We start from the raw sequence: 18,716 nt of genomic DNA, 5'->3' as shown, positions 1-18,716 counted from the left end.
CAGCACTGTATAATGGTCATGTAAATAACCTATGCCTATTTGTCTTCTTCTCTGCCTCTTGTTGCCTTTCCAGGGCAAGTTCTATGCCTGCACAGATCCTGACCAAATGACTGAGGAAACATGCAAGTAAGGGTTTAAGAAAAGATTCAATGCATAAGGCAACTTTAGACCTCCTTGTCTGTTAAATAGGGAAAGCTTTGTGCACTGCTTTTCTGCTCTTTCTCGTGGTGGTGTTGATTTAAACTAGTGTTAAATTTAGCTTGACCTCTGCTCGATGCAGAAAAATATTGTATTTCTTATTGCTATTTTCAAAAGTAATATCATTATTTTACTAATTACTCCATGCCAAAGTAACGTGTTACTTTTACTCCTCAAAATACGGACCTTGCATGTGTGAGCTGGCTGGCTTGTCCACAGTCATGTACGCCGCTAAATCCCTATTCTCAAGGGATTGTCGCAAGGGCTGTGCCAAGTGAGTCCTCGCGCCTGGTTGATTTTTTTAATATACAGAAAAGAAACACCCTGGGTAGAATGATGCTCCAGGCCATCTCATGGATCCTTCCCCAACCAGGAATAGGCTGAGTTGAGCTATGACAGACACTGACTAGAGCCAAAGCAAGGGACTGAGACCCATAACATACAGACATCTGCTCAGAACGGCACAGCGCGCGCATCTCCAAATATGTCGACAGCGCGCAGACCTGACACAATGTTGACAGGGCAAATAGCCTTATAATGCCACCTTCAAGGATAGATATTTCAACTTGACCTTATCAACAGGCCCGAATGGGGGCCCGAGAGCCCCAGCTTAATGACAAAATCTTATGATCGTGTAAAAGCGTGCCATCTATACTCATATAGAGAAGGGGCCCCAGCACTATCGTCACTATCTTACACCATTACGACATATCACCTAAATTGAGTGTTGCTCGAGTTGTGGTGCGCTCCCGTCTCATCTTTAATGTAATGTGGTCATCTGAGCCGATTTAAGTCAGTCTTTTTCCCGTTTTGACGTTCCCGACAAAATCAAACAGGTTTGATATTATCGTAAATCTTTAGGGTTGGCTCATGGAAATAGGGAAGTTAAATGACGCGAACACTCTCATAGGGCCTGTGCCCCCCTATGAGGCTCTTATTTCGGACACTATACCTGTCAGACTCCGCTGGAGTGAGAGTTATTGGGGGACGAGATCAGCAATTAAAGCCGGTCAAATACCAATGGGATGTCCCTCGCTTAGTCGTTGTGTTTGCACTTTACAGTATAACGTGATCAGGCATGACAATTATGTGATTAGAGCATACACTTGTTTATATTTATGTGGTTGAGACCCTACTACAAAAACTCCAACCACTAATGAAGCCTTGTATGTAGTTGAAAGCTCTAGAAAAGGGAGTATGTGGACCTCAGTGGCACCTAGCTAGAGGTTAGTTGGCCCAACCAATTTTCTGCCTCTAAAACGGGTATACAGTAGCCTGGAAATCCAGACCTGCCGCTAGGCGCTGGCAAATTAAATGTGCTGCGCCTGTTGGTCTGGACATTCTCCATTGAAGCTCATTAAATATGTCAAGAAATCCTGAGCTACCAATCAAATCATTCTTTCTGATATGGGCGGGCCAGAGCCCCATATGGTGCTCAGGCGTGCTCAGGGGCGGACGTAACCGGATGACGAGTGACGCGCATGCGGCGTCGAAGCCATGATAGTAAACATCAAAGATGGCTGCGGATATGTTGTTTGAGTTTGAGATGGTTTTGGCCTCGACCCTTTACGATTTGGAAGACGGAACTCAAATCTTTCATTAGCAAGCACGAGGAATGTTCTGTTTTGCCGACCGACCACGGCAAAAGTTTAATTTAACAGTTAATCCCGCTGTTCGCTAAACGAACGGGGCTTAATACGTCACCTTGTTCATTGCTCTGATTGGTTGTAGTGCTATCCAATTGCGTGCAGTGGCATTTGAAATGCACAAGTAGGAGCCGCCCCTTGATTTGGGAATTACTATTGATCGTGGCCAGGCCCTCTATCTATCTAGATATGGGTCTGGATTTTGAAGCTAGGTATACTGCTGTACTGAAACTGTGAAACAGGTATTACATTAATTGTTTTTTATAGTATTACAAAAAGGTCTTATGTAGTCTTAAATTGAACTTGATGAGCCCTGCAAAAACACTGATTAAGATGACTTTAACTGTGGCTCTGCATCTCACCTGTCTCTCCGTCCCTCCCACTATGTTGCTCAGAGGCTGGTATATAAGGCACCAGGAAGGAGCACTTCATGAAATGGAGATCCATAAGCGAGAATGGATCAACTCAGAATTAAACTTTGACAACATCTTCAATGGCATGCTGGCTCTCTTCACCATTTCCACCTTTGAAGGATGGCCAAAGTAAGTTTATGTGTTTGTTTAAAAGATCCAATTAGCTGATGCTACAGCAACAGCTAGTCTCAAATGTAGTAGTTTTTGGATAGTAAAAGTAATGTTAATTAATTTCAGCATTGACAGGTTAAAATTAAGTAATCTTCTGTTTTCAGTGTCTATTGTTTTGTTTTTTGCCTTTGTTTTGCATGTTTGAGGATTTGTGTCTAGTCTTGTCATGTCCTTTTTTCTTATCCACCCAGGTTACTTTATAGAGCCATTGATTCAAACTTAGAGGACAAAGGCCCAGTCTACAACAACCGAGTGGCCATCTCAATCTTCTTTATCATCTACCTTATCCTTATCGCCTTCTTCATGATGAATATATTTGTGGGCTTCGTCATTGTCACCTTCCAGGAACAAGGAGAGCAGGAGTATAAGAACTGTGAGCTAGACAAAAACCAGGTATGCTAAAAGTGACTGGAAATGAAAAGACAGAGCTCTTGTGCACACATGCGAACACACACACGCACATGCACACACACACACACACACACACACACACACACACACACACACACACACACACGCACACAATGTAGCGATCTGCTATTTTGGCCACAAGATGTGACAATCACACAGATTTCAAAATGTCTTGAAACCATAGCGGTAGACTAAAGAGCTGGATCCAGAGACCAGGCAATTTTTTCTATTATTATACAATTGTATTTGTTTTTTTCCTCCATGGCACTTGTTGGGGCTTGTACATTTGCTCTTGCCAACATCAAAACATGATCTTGGAGGTACCATGGGGGGTAAATTGAAAACGTGTTTGTTCTTCAAAGAAGGAAACATCATGTAGTTATTTTTTCTTTTTGTTTCATTTTCAAATGTGTGTTGCTTCTGTCAGCCTAAAAACTCACCCCACCTTCTTTTTAACCCCTACAGCGCCAGTGTGTGCAGTATGCTCTTAAGGCTCGACCACTGCGATGTTATATTCCCAAGAACCCCTTCCAGTATCAGGTGTGGTACATTGTCACCTCCTGCTACTTTGAGTATCTCATGTTCCTCCTCATCATGCTCAACACCATGTGTCTGGGAATGCAGGTATGAATACACACACGTCATGAACATATACCACGGATCTGTATGTCTCTCTGAAATATACCTGTGCAAATTAATGTTGGGGAACAAAAATTGTGGTGTGGCAAAATAGACAAGTTGCTGAAGAGTAAAATGAGAGAGTAGAGAGAAGGTAAGGAGAAGGCTTGTACAATGTAAATTAGAATGTATTAACCATCATTTTAATTTTGCCACATTTAGTTTTAAGTTATTTCAGTTATTCAACATTGTTGGTGTTATATTTATATTGGGTCATTTTAACCCCAATATAAAATGATAACAAACCTGTAATCATTCATACTTCCAAAATGTTTTGATTTAATGTGCTTTTCAATACAACGGTAGACCTTGGTTTTTAGTGCCCTAACCCCTTGTCAGTATAAGCACTGAATTAATGTAATCCAAATTTAGATTGCAATGTGTCCATAATGTAAAATGAATGGTGTTTAGACTAATGCTATCCTCAGTTCATACTGTCATGTGACAGGGGGACCCTAACGGGCCTGATCTCAAAACCCTTGAATGCTCAAGGCTGGTGAGGGGCAACACTTAGCCTGATTCTTGGAGTCCAAGTGAACAGGACGTTAATGTGTGAAAAGCTGTTAAACCATCTTATACTCCTGACCTTGCTAAGGTTTAGCAACATCCATCCTTACCAACTACCTGTATGTGTATCTTTTTAACCCCCAGCACTGTAACCAGTCGGAACACGTTACACACCTGTCTGACATGCTCAACATTATTTTCACGGTGCTCTTCACTGTAGAGATGCTCCTCAAACTCATGGCCTTCAAAGCCAAGGTAAGTCCAAATCAAATGTATTGTTAAATTTGTTCAGATAAAACCCGTAATGCCGGACTGTGATTCATTGCTTGTAAATTGTTCAACTTTGATAGGAAGAAACCCAGCTGCTGTGTTAATTAAGACAGACAAAATTAAGCTAAGGTTTAAAGAATGAACAATTGTTTTCTTGAATGTGCTCAAAAAGTCAGAAAGTGTATTTGGCAATTAGAGCCCATGGTGAAGTCATCTGAAGGAGGTAGTGAAACTGTGGGCAGAATAACCCCCGATGGAGCCTAAATGCTGGTGGTGGAGGAGAAGAGAGTGCTCCCCAAATGACTACAGTTTTGACAACAGACACAACAGTTCTGTAGAAAAAAGTGAAAAAAGTATGACAAAGGTAGATGCTTTTACTATTCTTTGTCTTTAGCATTACTCAGGGGTTAAAGAGTCTATCACATTTATGATGTAATGTACAGTGTCTTGTGATGAACATTTGTCTTGTAAGTGTCTCGAAGATGCAAAATTGGAGGGAATTGACTAAACTAAAGTGTGAGTTTCGGTGTGATATGGAACATCAGGTGGGGGGTCCAGAAGCGGAAAGATTGAGAAAGATGTGAAGCTGTGGAGGTTTTTTCCCCTCTCCCTTCTTTCATTCCTGGCCATACCAGGGTTTTACTGGACCTTGGCCTCCAGCTTGTTCCTGTTTGCATCCTCACATTCAGCTTTTCATTCATTCCCCGTTTCCATCCTTGAAGGCTCTTTGCTTTCAATACAGCAGCTCGAGGGCGCATTATTGGGGTGGCATCTCACAATCAACTCCATGAGTAACCTCACTGCCAAAAGTTCAGAAACGCTCCTTCAGTATGTTCCTTTAGGCATGTCTCCATAAAATACAATACTGCACTCCAAATACTCCTGCTGTGACCTCGCCAGCACCATAATTAATACAAAATAACTCATTAAGTACTGATTGTAATTGCCTGATTTCATGCTGCCATTTTCGTTAATGGCTGAAAGCAAAAAAAATTGTTTCTCTCCTCTGGCAATCAGTTAGTTTCATGGATTTATAACATGAGTTTACCCTAGAGTCAATTAGCAGACATTCTACAGTACATGATACAACAAAGAGCACACCGCGCACTGTGGTTTAGTTGAAATGAACTTGTGCTTGCACGTGAATTAACACATATTTTGTGAGAAAACAGGTACATGAGTGACGTCCCTTCATACACACACATATTATTTATATATAGGCCTATATATAATGTATTTTTTCTCTCAAAGGGTTACTTTGGAGACCCCTGGAACGTCTTTGACTTTGTCATTGTCATTGGAAGCGTTGTGGACGTGACGCTGAGCGAAGTTGATGTGAGTATCAATGCTCTCTCTCTTTCTCTTTCTCTCAATTTCCTTTTTTAACATCAATGTCATCTTTGTCATGGATCTATGTGAACAATATTGCCAAATCATAGAAGATTATAGAGATCCAACAATAAACAGAAAAACACTGTTAGCACAACACATGAAATAACAAGATAATTGCAAAGATACAACAATATGTTAATACAAAATGTTGCTGATGCAATGGCAACAACACCATTTTCTACAACAATGTGATTCTTTTTTTTTTACCTGATCAGTACTAATGTCTTTCTCACTTTCACTGTGCTCAGATAGTATGCCACTGTTTAGGCCTACTGTCTGTTCAGAGCCACATAGGATTTAAGTATGCTTTTTTTGTGTTTCATTTTTCAAAGTCTGGATTTACCAGAGGACCCCACAGTTCACTACCATACAGTAATATTGGTTTGAGTACAGATTATAATATGTTGGGCCAGATTCTAACAGGTACATCTGTGTTTAAAGAGTAGTCTTCTCTCTGAAATCCTCAACAGTAAGATTGAAATGTCCTGTTGTGGTCATTTTGAGTCCCAAGTATGTTTAGCTGTGTGTGTGTTTATTTTTTAAATTTGTGTTTCCCTCCAACAGGCAGCCCTTGCCTCGTCTGGAGGTCTTTACTGTCTCCATGGCTGTGCTGTAACTATTCACTGTTTTCACTTCTGCATGTCAATCACATTTTGCATGGAATTTGTCTGAACAAGGATTAAACTCACACGGGGGTTTAAAACCAGGACCCTTGTCTTTAAAGCATTGTGAGGCTACGATGGTTGTAAAACATTATGTATATATATATTATCTAACATTATGAACATCTAGCTCATGAGTGAGTTCATTCTGCAGAGGCTGTTCTGAACTGATAATAATCATGCAGGTATGTGTGTGTGTGTGTGTGTGTGTGTGTGTGTGTGTGTGTGTGTGCACGCACAATTGGCTGCATGCATAGACTACATGCGTACAGCTGAAGGAAGATTTTATGGTGCAAGTGCGCAGCTAGGGCTAGACAAACAGCTGGTGTGTCAAATAATAAATGTTTACTTTCTTTTTGGTCGTTGGGCCAAATAGATGTACACCTATTTAATACTATAATAATAACTACTAATAAAGCATTTTTCAAAAGGCACAGAATTAAACTGATTTTTTCTCTGCAGGATGTGGATCCCATGGAAGCAATTGCAGTAAGTTATTTGACCTTTTTCATGTTTCATTAACACTGGCAATTGGCATTATGTAAAGTCTAATTTGTCCCTTCTCTCTCTCTCTCTCTCTCTCTCTCTCTCTCTCTCTCTCTCTCTCTCTCTCTGTGATAAGTCTTCTGAGAACATGAGTGTATCAGTCACGTTCTTCAGACTGTTTCGTGTCATGCGTCTGGTAAAACTTTTAAATCGCTCTGAGGGGATACGGAATCTTCTGTGGACCTTCATCAAATCCCTTCAGGTTAGCATACTCACTCAGCAAAGTTCAGCACGTTGTTTTGAATTATTTTCATTACAAATTATAAATGACTGTGTCATTGTATTTTGTGTTTCAGGCTCTTCCCTATGTGGGCCTGCTCATTCTCATGCTCTTCTTTATATACGCTGTGGTTGGAATGCAGGTAAACACACTCAAGCACTGCCCTTTACTGAAAATAATGCAATACCATGGCCACTAAGAATGTTCAATTCTGAATGTGTAGAAGGTTTGAGTTTTTCTGTTTGTAACCTGAAATGAATGTATGAAAGTGTTTGATTGAAATTCTTAATTAATGTCCCAGAATGAAACAGCAACATATATTTGTACATGGAAATTAACTCCCAACTAGAGCTCACCAAAAAAGTGTACTGAACTGGTGCGAACACCACCTTACTAATGGCTGAATGGGTAAGACATTTTACCAAATACAACAGTGCTAGTTACCTGCCCCAGCTATAAAGGGATATTTTTAATGGTTTGTATAGTCTTATCAACATAGGATCGGACAAATGTGCTATATACAAATGTACGTTTATTAAAACAAATTGATATTAATCAATTAATACTGTCAAATAATATTCTCAAGAATACCCTCAGAGGTACTGCATGCTCAAACAATATGTTGAAAGAATAACATGGAGAGATCTATACATCAGCTGTATGCTTGGCCAGCAAGTGCTATTTAAGATTTGACGTAATCCGGTGGTAACTTGACAGTAAATGCAAATAACTTTGGTGTTGTAAATCAACCTTTATTTATACTCGAAGGACACTGAAGTTTCCCTCATTTGCAGTGACGACGAGTTTAAAAGTATGTAGACCTACAATAAAAAATGCAGTATCACAAATGCTTAAAAGACAATGTTACATGTTATTAAAACAGAAACAAATAAAAACAGCAAGTCAGAAGTCAAAACTAAAAAAGATCAAATCTAAAAACACATAAAAACTGGGAATCAAAAAAAAAATACGGACAGACGTAGCGTGGCAATTATTTACTATCTATGATTTGAACTCAATCTTTAAAGTACATATTACTTGTAGTTCACTCCATCAATTTGGTGTGTGTGTGTGTGTGTGTGTGTGTGTGTGTGTGTGTGTGTGTGTGTGTGTGTGTGTGTGTGTGTGTGTGTTTGTGTGTGTGAATGTGCACGTCTCAATTTGAGGTAGATGTGTGTGTGATCCGTGTAAGATGACAGTGCCAGGTTAGAAAAAAGGAAAGTTAGTTTGCATGCAAGACATGCATAACTTAGCGGTCTGGCTACCCAATACCATGAACCAATGCATCAACAATAAAGTAGTATTATGCCTAACATAACCTTCTATTTGTTGCAGATATTTGGTAAAATCGCACTGGTTGACGGCACATACATCACCAGGAATAACAACTTCCAGACATTCCCACACGCTGTGCTGCTGTTATTTAGGTCAGTGATCTACAGAAATAACTGCACCCCAGCTGAAACTATTACATTCAAAGAGAATGACTGTAGTAAATAAGTCCATCTATTGTTATCAAATTTAACACTTTTGGTCTCACCCATTAAAACACCACGGTATGAATACAATTCCATTTCTTACAATATTCGGGGAAAAAGAAAATACAACATTACCACACAGGCTCACAAAATCAACTGATCTCACATTGTTGAATTATAACCTCCGGGTGCTCATATAACATTCATGTGTGCAGTTCTTTTTTTTCTTTTTTTTATGGGAAGAGGAACTGTCATGGTCACAGGTTGTCATTTGCTGAAATGACTGTTCTCCTTCCATCCTTCATCCTGATTGTGACCGGGGTTGCTCACAGGCCCATATCATCTTTTTAGTGGGCGTATTAAGCTGAAGATGTGATTGGATATGTTTTGATATCTTTGTTTTGCAGATGTGCTACAGGGGAGGCTTGGCATGAAGTCATGTTAGCGTGTATGTATGGAAAGAAATGTGACCCCAAGTCCGACTTCCTGCCTGGGGAAGAATACATGTGTGGAGCCAACTTTGCCATCATCTACTTCATGAGTTTCTATATGCTATGTGCCTTTCTGGTAAAACAACACAACTTACAAGAGAAACATGATGGAGACTTGTTCTGTGTGCACATACATTTCTTCTGTTAAGTTTAGTCCAGGCATTGTGTTGTCTATCAAAAAGAGAGGAAAGTGTGATGAAGATGAGTACCCACTTTAACCACATGTATATTAATGTAACAGGGCCCTATTTCAAAAAACATATTGAAGAACTATTAATGAAAGCCTCTTGACCACTTGTAGAAAGCGTACAAGCTCTGGAACCCGCAAGAACAAATTAAACATGTTTCATTAAAGCTCTGATTTCCATTAGGTACTGTATACCTTGCTAGTAATGGAGTTAAACTAGTGGTGGGCCGTTATCGGCGTTAACGTGCTGCGTTAACGCAAAACTCTTATCGGCGATAAAAAAAAATGTCGCCGTTAATCTCTTATTCCACCTCCTGTTCGGCTCAGGGGAGATACTAATAGCCGGGGGCCGTTGTTGACACTTGAGGAGCCTTTATTCTCTCACACACCCGCCGCTCTCTCTCTCCATCACTTGCCCACGACACAATCGGGTATTGGAACGCAGGGTGGGTGTGTGTGGACACCGGTCGCCACGTGACTATAAGTTTCCAAGTTTTAAACACTTCTATCTCTTCAACGTCAACGTCACCGTACCCGAATCCTAAATATCCCCATAGCAGACGCTATATTTCATCGGGGGGGAAACTTTGTTTTGCGCCACAGTTCGGCCGTAATGCTGCTGCACACACACACACACACAGACACAGACACAGGCGCACACACACACGCTGCATGACAGAGACGAGGGGCGCTACCAAAAAGACGAGAGGAGCGGTTGGAGCAGTTGGAGCGTTTAGAGACACATGCGTGCACATTTATTTACATAAAATCGCAATCGCAGTCATTAGTGCAGTTATGTAAAATGTTTCACTAAGGAAAATTACAGAAAAAGTAACGCACAGTGACTTTGATGAGTAACTTTAATCTGATTACTGGTTTGGAGATAGTAACGCGTTAGATTACTTGTTACTGAAAAAAGAGGTCCGATGCCGGTAACGCGTTACTAAGTAACATCTTGTTGAACATTATTTATTTTCATCACCAATTATCATAGTAGAACAGCTTCCTCAAGCAGTTTGTGATGCATGTTGGAAACAGGAGATGAGCCCCTGGTCTGATGCGCCACCTGGCTTGAGAAACACGTTCTCAAAGACTTACTTTGAGTCATTATTTAGGAGCACACACATATTATGAATGAATTCAAATGAGACATTTTAATCTAGATTAATCTAGATTAATTCCAAAATTAATCTAGATTAATCTAGATTAAAAAAATTAATCTATGCCCACCTCTAAATTAAACCCACTTTTGCCTTCAGAACTGCAGTCAATCAGTATTTCTTTGAGATGTTTATAGTGGTTGATGTTTATATTTCTTTCTCTTACAATCACAATTTGTGACTGCTGTTGGAAAACTGGAACTGCAAACTGTAAAGCATATCCCATTTACTCTGACAACTGTCATTTCACTAACATTAGTAACTATGTAACCGAGGAAAAGTAGTTTGTAAATACAAAAATTTCGATTATTTGTTTATATTATATTAAACTGATTATCTCATCCATTTTACAAAGTTTGAACATAAATAACTTTTTTTCTTCACAGATCATCAACCTATTTGTGGCTGTCATCATGGATAACTTTGACTACTTGACACGTGATTGGTCCATCCTTGGCCCCCAGCACTTGGATGAGTTCAAGAAGATCTGGGCAGAATATGATCCTGAGGCCACGTACGTTTTGTGTGTGTGTGTGTGTGTGTGTGTGTGTGTGTGTGTGTGTGTGTGTGTGTGTGTGTGTGTGTGTGTGTGTGTGTGTGTGTGTGTGTGTGTGTGTGTGTGTGTGTGTGTGTGTACAGTGCACACTTTAGTGCCAGATCAGAAATTAGAACAGATCCAACCGTATTTATGAGTTTGTTCAATTTCTTTATGTACTGTATCTCACAAGTGAGTACACCCCTCACATTTCTTAAAATATTTCATTATATCTTTACATGGGACAACACTGAAGAAATGACACTTTGATACAATGTAAAGTAGTCAGTATACAGCTTGAATATCTGTGTACATTTACTGTCCCCTCAAAATAACTCGACACACAGCCATTAATGTCTAAAGAGTTGGCAACAAAAGTGAGTACACCCCTAAGTGAAAATGTCCAAACTGGGCCCAAAGTGTCAATATTTTGTGTGGCCACCATTATTTTCCAGCACTGCCTTAATCCTCTTGGGCATGTAATTCACCAGAGCTTCACAGGTTGCCACTGGAATCCTCTCCCACTCATTCATGACGACATCACAGAGCTGGTGGATATTAGATACCTTATGCTCCTTCACCTTCCGTTTGAGGATGCCCCAACGATGCTCAATAGGGTTTAGGTCTGGAGACATGTAGCCTACAACATTGGCTGGGGCTGCAGGCTAAAGGTGTTGCGGATCGGCCCCATTAACTTGATGCGCTGTGGCATTAATTGCAGAGGGTGATGGCTGTCTGGCAACACGCAGGCAGACACCTGTAGTGTATATCCTATATACCAACCAGTGGGCCTCAATATCATTTTCTTTAACTATTTAATCTGAGTAGGCTAAGCCTTTAGGGCCTTTGTCCACCTTACGCTTTTTTGGAAAACTCTGGCGCTGCACTTGGATGAAACGTTTTTGCAATGGAAGAGAGAACGCTGTGCACAGGGGAGATGAAAAAAACTGATAACCCTTCTCGACTGCCGCTGTATGATCGACACTGGTGTCAATGTTTTCTATTTAAAATACTAACAATTTAATATAGTATATACTGTAGTCTTATCAAATAGAGACTACTTTCCATAATGCTTTGTCTGGAGGAGTGACTATGAATGTAATCTTGTCCCGGGCACCGTGAAAACACACCGTGGGCCTGTGTGTAAGTATTATAATTGTTTATTATTTCATTCAGGGGTCGTATTAAGCATCTTGATGTGGTGACACTACTACGTAGAATACCTCCTCCTCTTGGTTTCGGGAAGTTTTGTCCACATCGTATCGCCTGCAAGGTGAGAAAAGTGTTCAGCATGTTTAGTCACTTCTGAATGTTGCAAGATGGTGCTGGGTGTCTGATCCATAGTAGATATATTAGTTTGTTTGCTACTGTTTTGAATATTTGGTTGCCTGAAATCAAAGTGTGATTAAAACGGAAATGTTTGAATGGAAAATTGACATAGACTATTTCATAAAAACTGAAAAGGAAAAATGACCTGAAACGGAAAACCTTTTTTCATTATTCTTCGTGTGTGTTGTTTCTACAGCGGTTGGTCTCCATGAACATGCCCCTCAACAGTGATGGAACGGTGACCTTCAACGCAACACTATTTGCCCTGGTTAGAACTGCACTGAAAATAAAGACAGAAGGTTTGTATTATCAATAATGTATGTTTGCAGTATATTTATGTTAAGATACTTCCTGTGAAAATGGATTAAATATTAAACATTAATTTCCAGACAAGTACTTGTAGTTTCACAGGGAGACGTGTCTATGTTCCCACAGCCCTATGTTCGCAAATTTCAAAGTAATACAACTATATAAAAGAACATAGTATGTCTGTGTCTATGTGTGTGTCGTTCTCACTCCTATTCAAACCTCCCCCTGTCCCCTTACCTTAACCACCCAGATGTGATGCCTGAAGCTAATCGCCAATTTCAGGAACATAGGGCTGTGGGACCTTTGGGTTATGGGAACATACTGTATCTGACCCTGTTTCACAAATTATCTAATTAACCTGCCAGTGCAAACATTTGCTAGTTCTGCTAGTTTTTAACACAGGGCTCACGTTTCAACATTATAAGTAACAAAGTAGGACCCATTTTAAAGTTTGTAAACCAGTCGATTTGAGTTGTGTTGATTCTAAAAGCATTAGACATAATAATAATATTTTTAATGTATATAGCGCCTTTTAAGGGACTAAATGCGCTTTACAAAGTTTGACTTAACAACAAACAAATGAGGAAAGTTACGAAATAGTGGTGAGGCGATGGATTATAGTAACAAAAAACAGATAACGAGTCTCCTTAGGCTAGGCCTGGTCCAAACCTGCTTCATCATCTAGACATGTTATTGTTTCTGTTATGTGGCTTGAAGATAGCTGTTTACGTGATACGTAGGAAAGGAGGTTCTAGACATTATTCATTCTTATTACCTACTGTAGATATTTTATATTCTAAATTATTCCTGCTGATCTATATATCTCTTTTGATTATGCATTTCAGTTGTTTGTTTTGTCTCAAACTTGTACTTGTTCTATTGGTCAGGTAATTTTGAACAAGCCAATGAGGAGCTGAGGGGAATAATCAAGAAGATCTGGAAGCGAACCAGTATGAAACTACTGGATCAAGTCATCCCACCTATAGGAGGTCAGCTTTTATCAGATTGAAGCAATACACACACACACACACACACACACACACACACACACACACACACACACACACACACACACACACACACACACACACACATTCCTTAAATTGCAGGTGTAAGACTAACCTTCAACAACAACAACAACAAAAACAGTACCCGCCCATACAGTTCGTATTAGGTTTTTTGGAAATGTGAAAGTCTGCTTTGAAAATGTATTTCTTTATTTATTTCAAAAGTGCATCATGACTTTAACTGATTTCAATATATCGAAAAAAACAAAGCTTAAATGTCGCCAAAGGCTGAAATTGTGCTCCTGTGTGCTTGTCATCACTTAATCTGACGACAATATGAGTCCCTGGAAAAGCGCTCTCGATTTGTTGAGTCATTGTTGTTGTGCTTCAAAAAACAATAAGAATGGCTGAGATTGTATTTATTACCACAGTCACTGGTTTATACAGTATTTCACTTCCCCCATCCCTTTTAATGTTTCACACCTCTGCACCTTAATGTCACACAAAAGCAGTTGTTCTTGGAGATTTGAATCGTTTTCAATTCCAGATCCGATATTTATTTCATTACCGCTAGCGCAAAATCTGGCTTGCCAGTGGCGTCCATTAAAACGAGAGAATAAGAAGAAGAAGCTCAGCTGCTAAAAATGTAGTTAACGCTCGTATTCTTTTTATTACAGAGAAACAGCCGAGGGTCACAGACGTTAATTGTCATTTTAAAAAATTATATATAAATGCGTTAACTTTGACAGCCCTAATTGAATTTAAGAGCATGTCTTTTCCACACTTAACATGCTTTTCTGTGTTTTAACAGATGATGAAGTGACGGTGGGAAAGTTCTATGCCATCTACCTAATCCAGGACTATTTCAGGAAATTTAAGAAGACACAGGAAGAGTACTATGGCAGCCGGCCCACCAAGAAAAATGCTACCAATGAAATACAGGTGAGAAGTAAATGGTTTTCAGTTCATTTTTAAATTTTATATTTTTTAAATCTCCGGCAATTCAATTCATTTTATTTGATAATTTTAGATTAATGGGGGACAAATCCACAGTGTTTGTTCTATGCCAAACACAAACCAGATCACCTGAAAACAACCACAGAAATGTCTCAGTTATTGCACAGAATGGCTGTCTCTTATAGCCAGTTCAGCTCACCAAGACATTTTATTTTTTTTTTTTTCAAAGGTTTTTTTATTAAATCACAAAGTATCCAACAGCTGTAATACAATGGATTATTAATTTTTTCCCCTTTTTTTCCCTCCCGAACATATCCCACCCAATCACAGACAGTCCTGCATTAAGAAATCAACACACAAAGCAATACACAAAGCAATACACAACGTCAAAAAAAAAAAAAAAAAAAAAAAAAGAAACGAAACACAAACACACACAACAAGAAACAAAAACAAACAACCAATATGAAAAAAAAGAGGGGAGGGGGAAGCTACTCCTCAACCATTGTGGTCGGTTTATCATAGTAGTCCAGGAAGGGGCGCCACAATCTATAAAATTTAGTCTCAGATCCATAGGCAGTACAACGAATTTTCTCCAGATTCATACATGACATAATGACTCTAATCCAATGTGAGTGGGAGGGAGGAGCAGACATTTTGACTGCTCAATGTAAATAAATACCATTACTTCTGGCATTGGGAGCCAGGTAAAAGCGATTGAAGCTGGTGAACACCAGAATTAAGTGTTCTCACATTTCTTCTTGAAGTATCTCTAAATACTGTCCGGCAGCATAGCATTATAAGCGCACAACAAATTAATGTATCTAAATCACTATTAATTAGACGATCAATAATGTATTATTCACTTTCAAAATCAGTCACTTCTTTGAGTGCTTTTGGTAGACAATGGGCTATGAATTAAAAGCAAAGTTGGCGGGTGGGGCTTATCATTTGACACTCGCACGGCCGGCACGCGCTAGAAAACAGCTTTACGACACCTGGCGTGGTAAAAATACTACCGTTTTTGTCCAAAGGGGCCGCCAACCGACAAAGTTACTCGTAGCCACTTTAATAAAGATAAGTTGTGTTTTTAGGTTTTTATAAGTAGCTGTTTCTTTCCTGGGCTCTTTTTATGTCAGTGTCCTCTGCTGGACAAGTGTGGAATTCCTTCCTTGTTTTTTTGGCTTCCCCCTAGCGTCTGGAGTGAGCATTTTGGTTATTTCTTTAAAAATGCATAACTCCTCACAGGAATGGGCTAGAGACTTACTCTTTTTTTTACATACTCAATTTTATGCTCTACAAGTCGCAGGCCGGCTCAAATCATCTCAAACATATGGCCCGCGGCCGTATGTTTGACACCCCTGTCGTACGCCTATTCATACATCCAGGATGTCGACGAAGCATACTGGGCCTGAATACATTGTACACTTTTTTCTTCACACTGCATATCTTTTTCTCTATGTCAATAAGGCAGGGCTGAGGAACATTGAGGAGGAGGTAGCACCAGAGCTCCATAGGGCCATCTCTGGAGACCTTGTGACTGAAGAAGACATGGAAGGAGGGGCTGATGAAGCTGTGGAGGGCATCCTGAGGGTAAGAGGGCCGCATGGAAAGATGAATGAATAGGTGGAAGGAATGTGTGAGAGGGAATGTATTATATGGTGGCAAAAAAGCAAGGGATTGTATTTGTATACAGCGATGAACACACAATGGTTGGAGACTTTTTTTCTCTAATCAGGCTGTAATGAAGCATAAAATATCAATTGATAATACCACCTCTTTAGGCCAGACACTCAAACTATATTTTCAGCACTACTTTACGATAATTTCCTCTGTGATGCTCTTTGTATCCCAACATTATTGCCAACAAAAGGTCAATTTCATACTTCAGCTTTAGTTGAGCGTGGTAAATTCCTGACAAATAAAAACGAGAGGATGAACGGTCTCAATACCGATGTGCAATGTTTTAACTGAAAAATGTGACGTACATGTCAACTATGAATACAGCCAGCAATAACTGTGTTGTCTTCTCTAAAACAGAGACAAGGTAGTCTTTTTGGAGACCCTTTTTCTGTGGAGCACGAGGTCGCCAATGGCAGCCAGCCAACAAGCCAGCGCCCTCTGCAGATGGCAGAAAGCAATGCTGGTCAAAGGTACGTGTGCTCACGCTTGTGTTTGGGTGTGTAAAGGGACTTCCGTTGATGACGTCACTACTTATTTTTCTTATTGCATTCAACATTGTTTTAACATTACGGTATTAGTATATTGGTGTGGAAAGGTATTCACAAATGTTGTTACCATAGTGACTCAGAGTTGAGCTTCTTTATGAAACCGAAAACCCAGTTTCCTTCAACTCTGAGTAAAGTACCTGAGTTTTCATGCTTTTTGATGACAGGGCCCTTTTGTTGAAGTCCAACGTTTTGTTTAGGGTTGTTATTAATGTATCTTGTATGAGTGGACTTATATCTTAACATGCTTGAAATTACAGTCTAGTCTAGCAGCAAGATTAATTTGTAACTGGCAACAGCTTAATCTTTCCAGTGTAACAGAACATTTTGTAATCATGTACAAAGAAGAAAATTAAAACTACAATGACAAAGCAGGGCGAGGTGATATAACGAAATCAACTTTACCTATGTGACGATAAACCGGTACCGTATGTGTAAAGATATCTTAATACAAATTAACAGAAGATTCCCTTACATTAAAGGGATAGTTCAGTATTTTTAAAGTGGGGTTGTATGAGGTACTTACAGTATGCATAGTTAGTCTTTTACCTTATGGAGATTGCGGTCATTTTAAAGAGTTTAGGGGAGATATCGCTGTAGGAGTACTCAGCGTTGTACTGTTGCAGACGGGGCCAGCAGAAAAATGTTTTTCGCCATATATAAAAATGCTTACCTAAAAAAGAAATCTATTGACAAGACGACAAGGTGTTCTCATTTTCTCCTTTTTCTTTGCTTTCCCAGTCTTTATTAAGAGTGGTTTGGAAGAACTCTGACCATTGATGTCCGTCAGGGTGCTTCAAAGCCATGACCTTTGACTTCAACTGAATGGAGATGGCAGGAAATCCCCAACAGACCCAGAGAAGGCCTTTGATGATAGGGGCTCCCAGGGCCACCAACCCCACGTCCACTTAGTGCAGGGCACTAGGCTTGGGACTAAGAACAAGAACTCTAATCGTAACCCTTTACATTGAGTGCTCAGACAAACTGCTACAGACAGACACTTTTCTTCCTTAATGAATGTCTCAAACACTGGGCTAGTGTAAAGGGTCCGCTCTGGTTGTACTCATATCCAAAATGATTTTCCTCTCGACATTTATTGATTCTGTTATTTGTCTGTGGTATTTCAATCTGCTTATATACCTTAATTTATATAAGGTAATAATAATTCATTGAATTTTTACGTTATTTGTTGACAGCAGAACAGGCTACAAAGACAATATGGACATACTCAAACAAACACACAAAGCAACGGGCAACATTAGCGTCCCTTTGCAGCTATCTTTCTTTCCAATACTTACTCATATTTAGCAGTTTTTTTACCACTGTCTGCTGAAGGAAATATATGTTTTTTAAGCTGCAAGTGGTAATCCATATATATATATATATATATATGTATATATATATATATATATATATATATATATATATATATATAAATATATATAAGCCGACGTCATGTTGATGTCTTATCACACACACCTCTGAAAACTGCAGACGTGTGTGTCCTCCCGGGCTCTGAACAGAGCGGACAATGTTTCTCCTCGTGTTGCTTCGACATCAACTGCCACCCGCGGCAGTTGATTTTATATACTATCTATGCCCGCAACACAGACGTGGCCGTTAGCAGTTTAAACACGGCAAGGGCTAACGTGCTGCTATGTTTGGCCGCGCGCAGCTACTGATCCTGGGTCAGCCACAACGTTAGAGTGACTGTGCAGAGCGGGTGGGATGTACGGGGCGGATCATTCTGCACTTGCGTTAATTGCGTTAAACAAATTAACGCGTTAATTCCAGAAATTAATCACCCTGCGTTAACGCGTTCATTTTGACAGCCCTAATATACATATATATATTTTATATACACATATGCCTATAACTAGTAAAACACTTGTCATTTAAGTTGTTTTAATTTAATTGAAAACAA

At 39.6% G+C, this 18,716-nt stretch overlaps 1 protein-coding gene across 1 annotated transcript in view; it reads left to right on the top strand.

The window, feature by feature from the left end:
* The window catches only part of LOC307249738 (dihydropyridine-sensitive L-type skeletal muscle calcium channel subunit alpha-1-like), a gene marked incomplete at both ends in the record, with an annotated part of 41,722 nt that extends 24,971 nt beyond the window's left edge, over window positions 1-16,751 (top strand). The window contains 19 exons of the mRNA XM_080026591.1: window positions 74-126; window positions 2,240-2,386; window positions 2,620-2,821; window positions 3,305-3,463; window positions 4,169-4,279; window positions 5,546-5,629; window positions 6,251-6,298; window positions 6,811-6,837; window positions 6,971-7,096; window positions 7,191-7,256; window positions 8,450-8,541; window positions 9,000-9,159; window positions 10,817-10,944; window positions 12,142-12,238; window positions 12,491-12,593; window positions 13,491-13,592; window positions 14,422-14,552; window positions 16,035-16,157; window positions 16,605-16,751. Coding sequence (XP_079882717.1) covers window positions 74-126; window positions 2,240-2,386; window positions 2,620-2,821; window positions 3,305-3,463; window positions 4,169-4,279; window positions 5,546-5,629; window positions 6,251-6,298; window positions 6,811-6,837; window positions 6,971-7,096; window positions 7,191-7,256; window positions 8,450-8,541; window positions 9,000-9,159; window positions 10,817-10,944; window positions 12,142-12,238; window positions 12,491-12,593; window positions 13,491-13,592; window positions 14,422-14,552; window positions 16,035-16,157; window positions 16,605-16,751 — 2,106 coding nt within the window. The remainder of the gene's footprint in view (window positions 1-73; window positions 127-2,239; window positions 2,387-2,619; window positions 2,822-3,304; window positions 3,464-4,168; window positions 4,280-5,545; window positions 5,630-6,250; window positions 6,299-6,810; window positions 6,838-6,970; window positions 7,097-7,190; window positions 7,257-8,449; window positions 8,542-8,999; window positions 9,160-10,816; window positions 10,945-12,141; window positions 12,239-12,490; window positions 12,594-13,490; window positions 13,593-14,421; window positions 14,553-16,034; window positions 16,158-16,604) is intronic.
* Window positions 16,752-18,716: the final 1,965 nt, after the last annotated feature.

Source organism: Ammodytes marinus (assembly GCF_949987685.1).
Source record: "Ammodytes marinus genome assembly, chromosome: 4".
NCBI classification, from domain to species: domain Eukaryota; kingdom Metazoa; phylum Chordata; class Actinopteri; order Uranoscopiformes; family Ammodytidae; genus Ammodytes; species Ammodytes marinus.
Note: the sequence above shows the minus strand (reverse complement) of the source record. Positions and strands in the feature narration are given on the sequence as shown.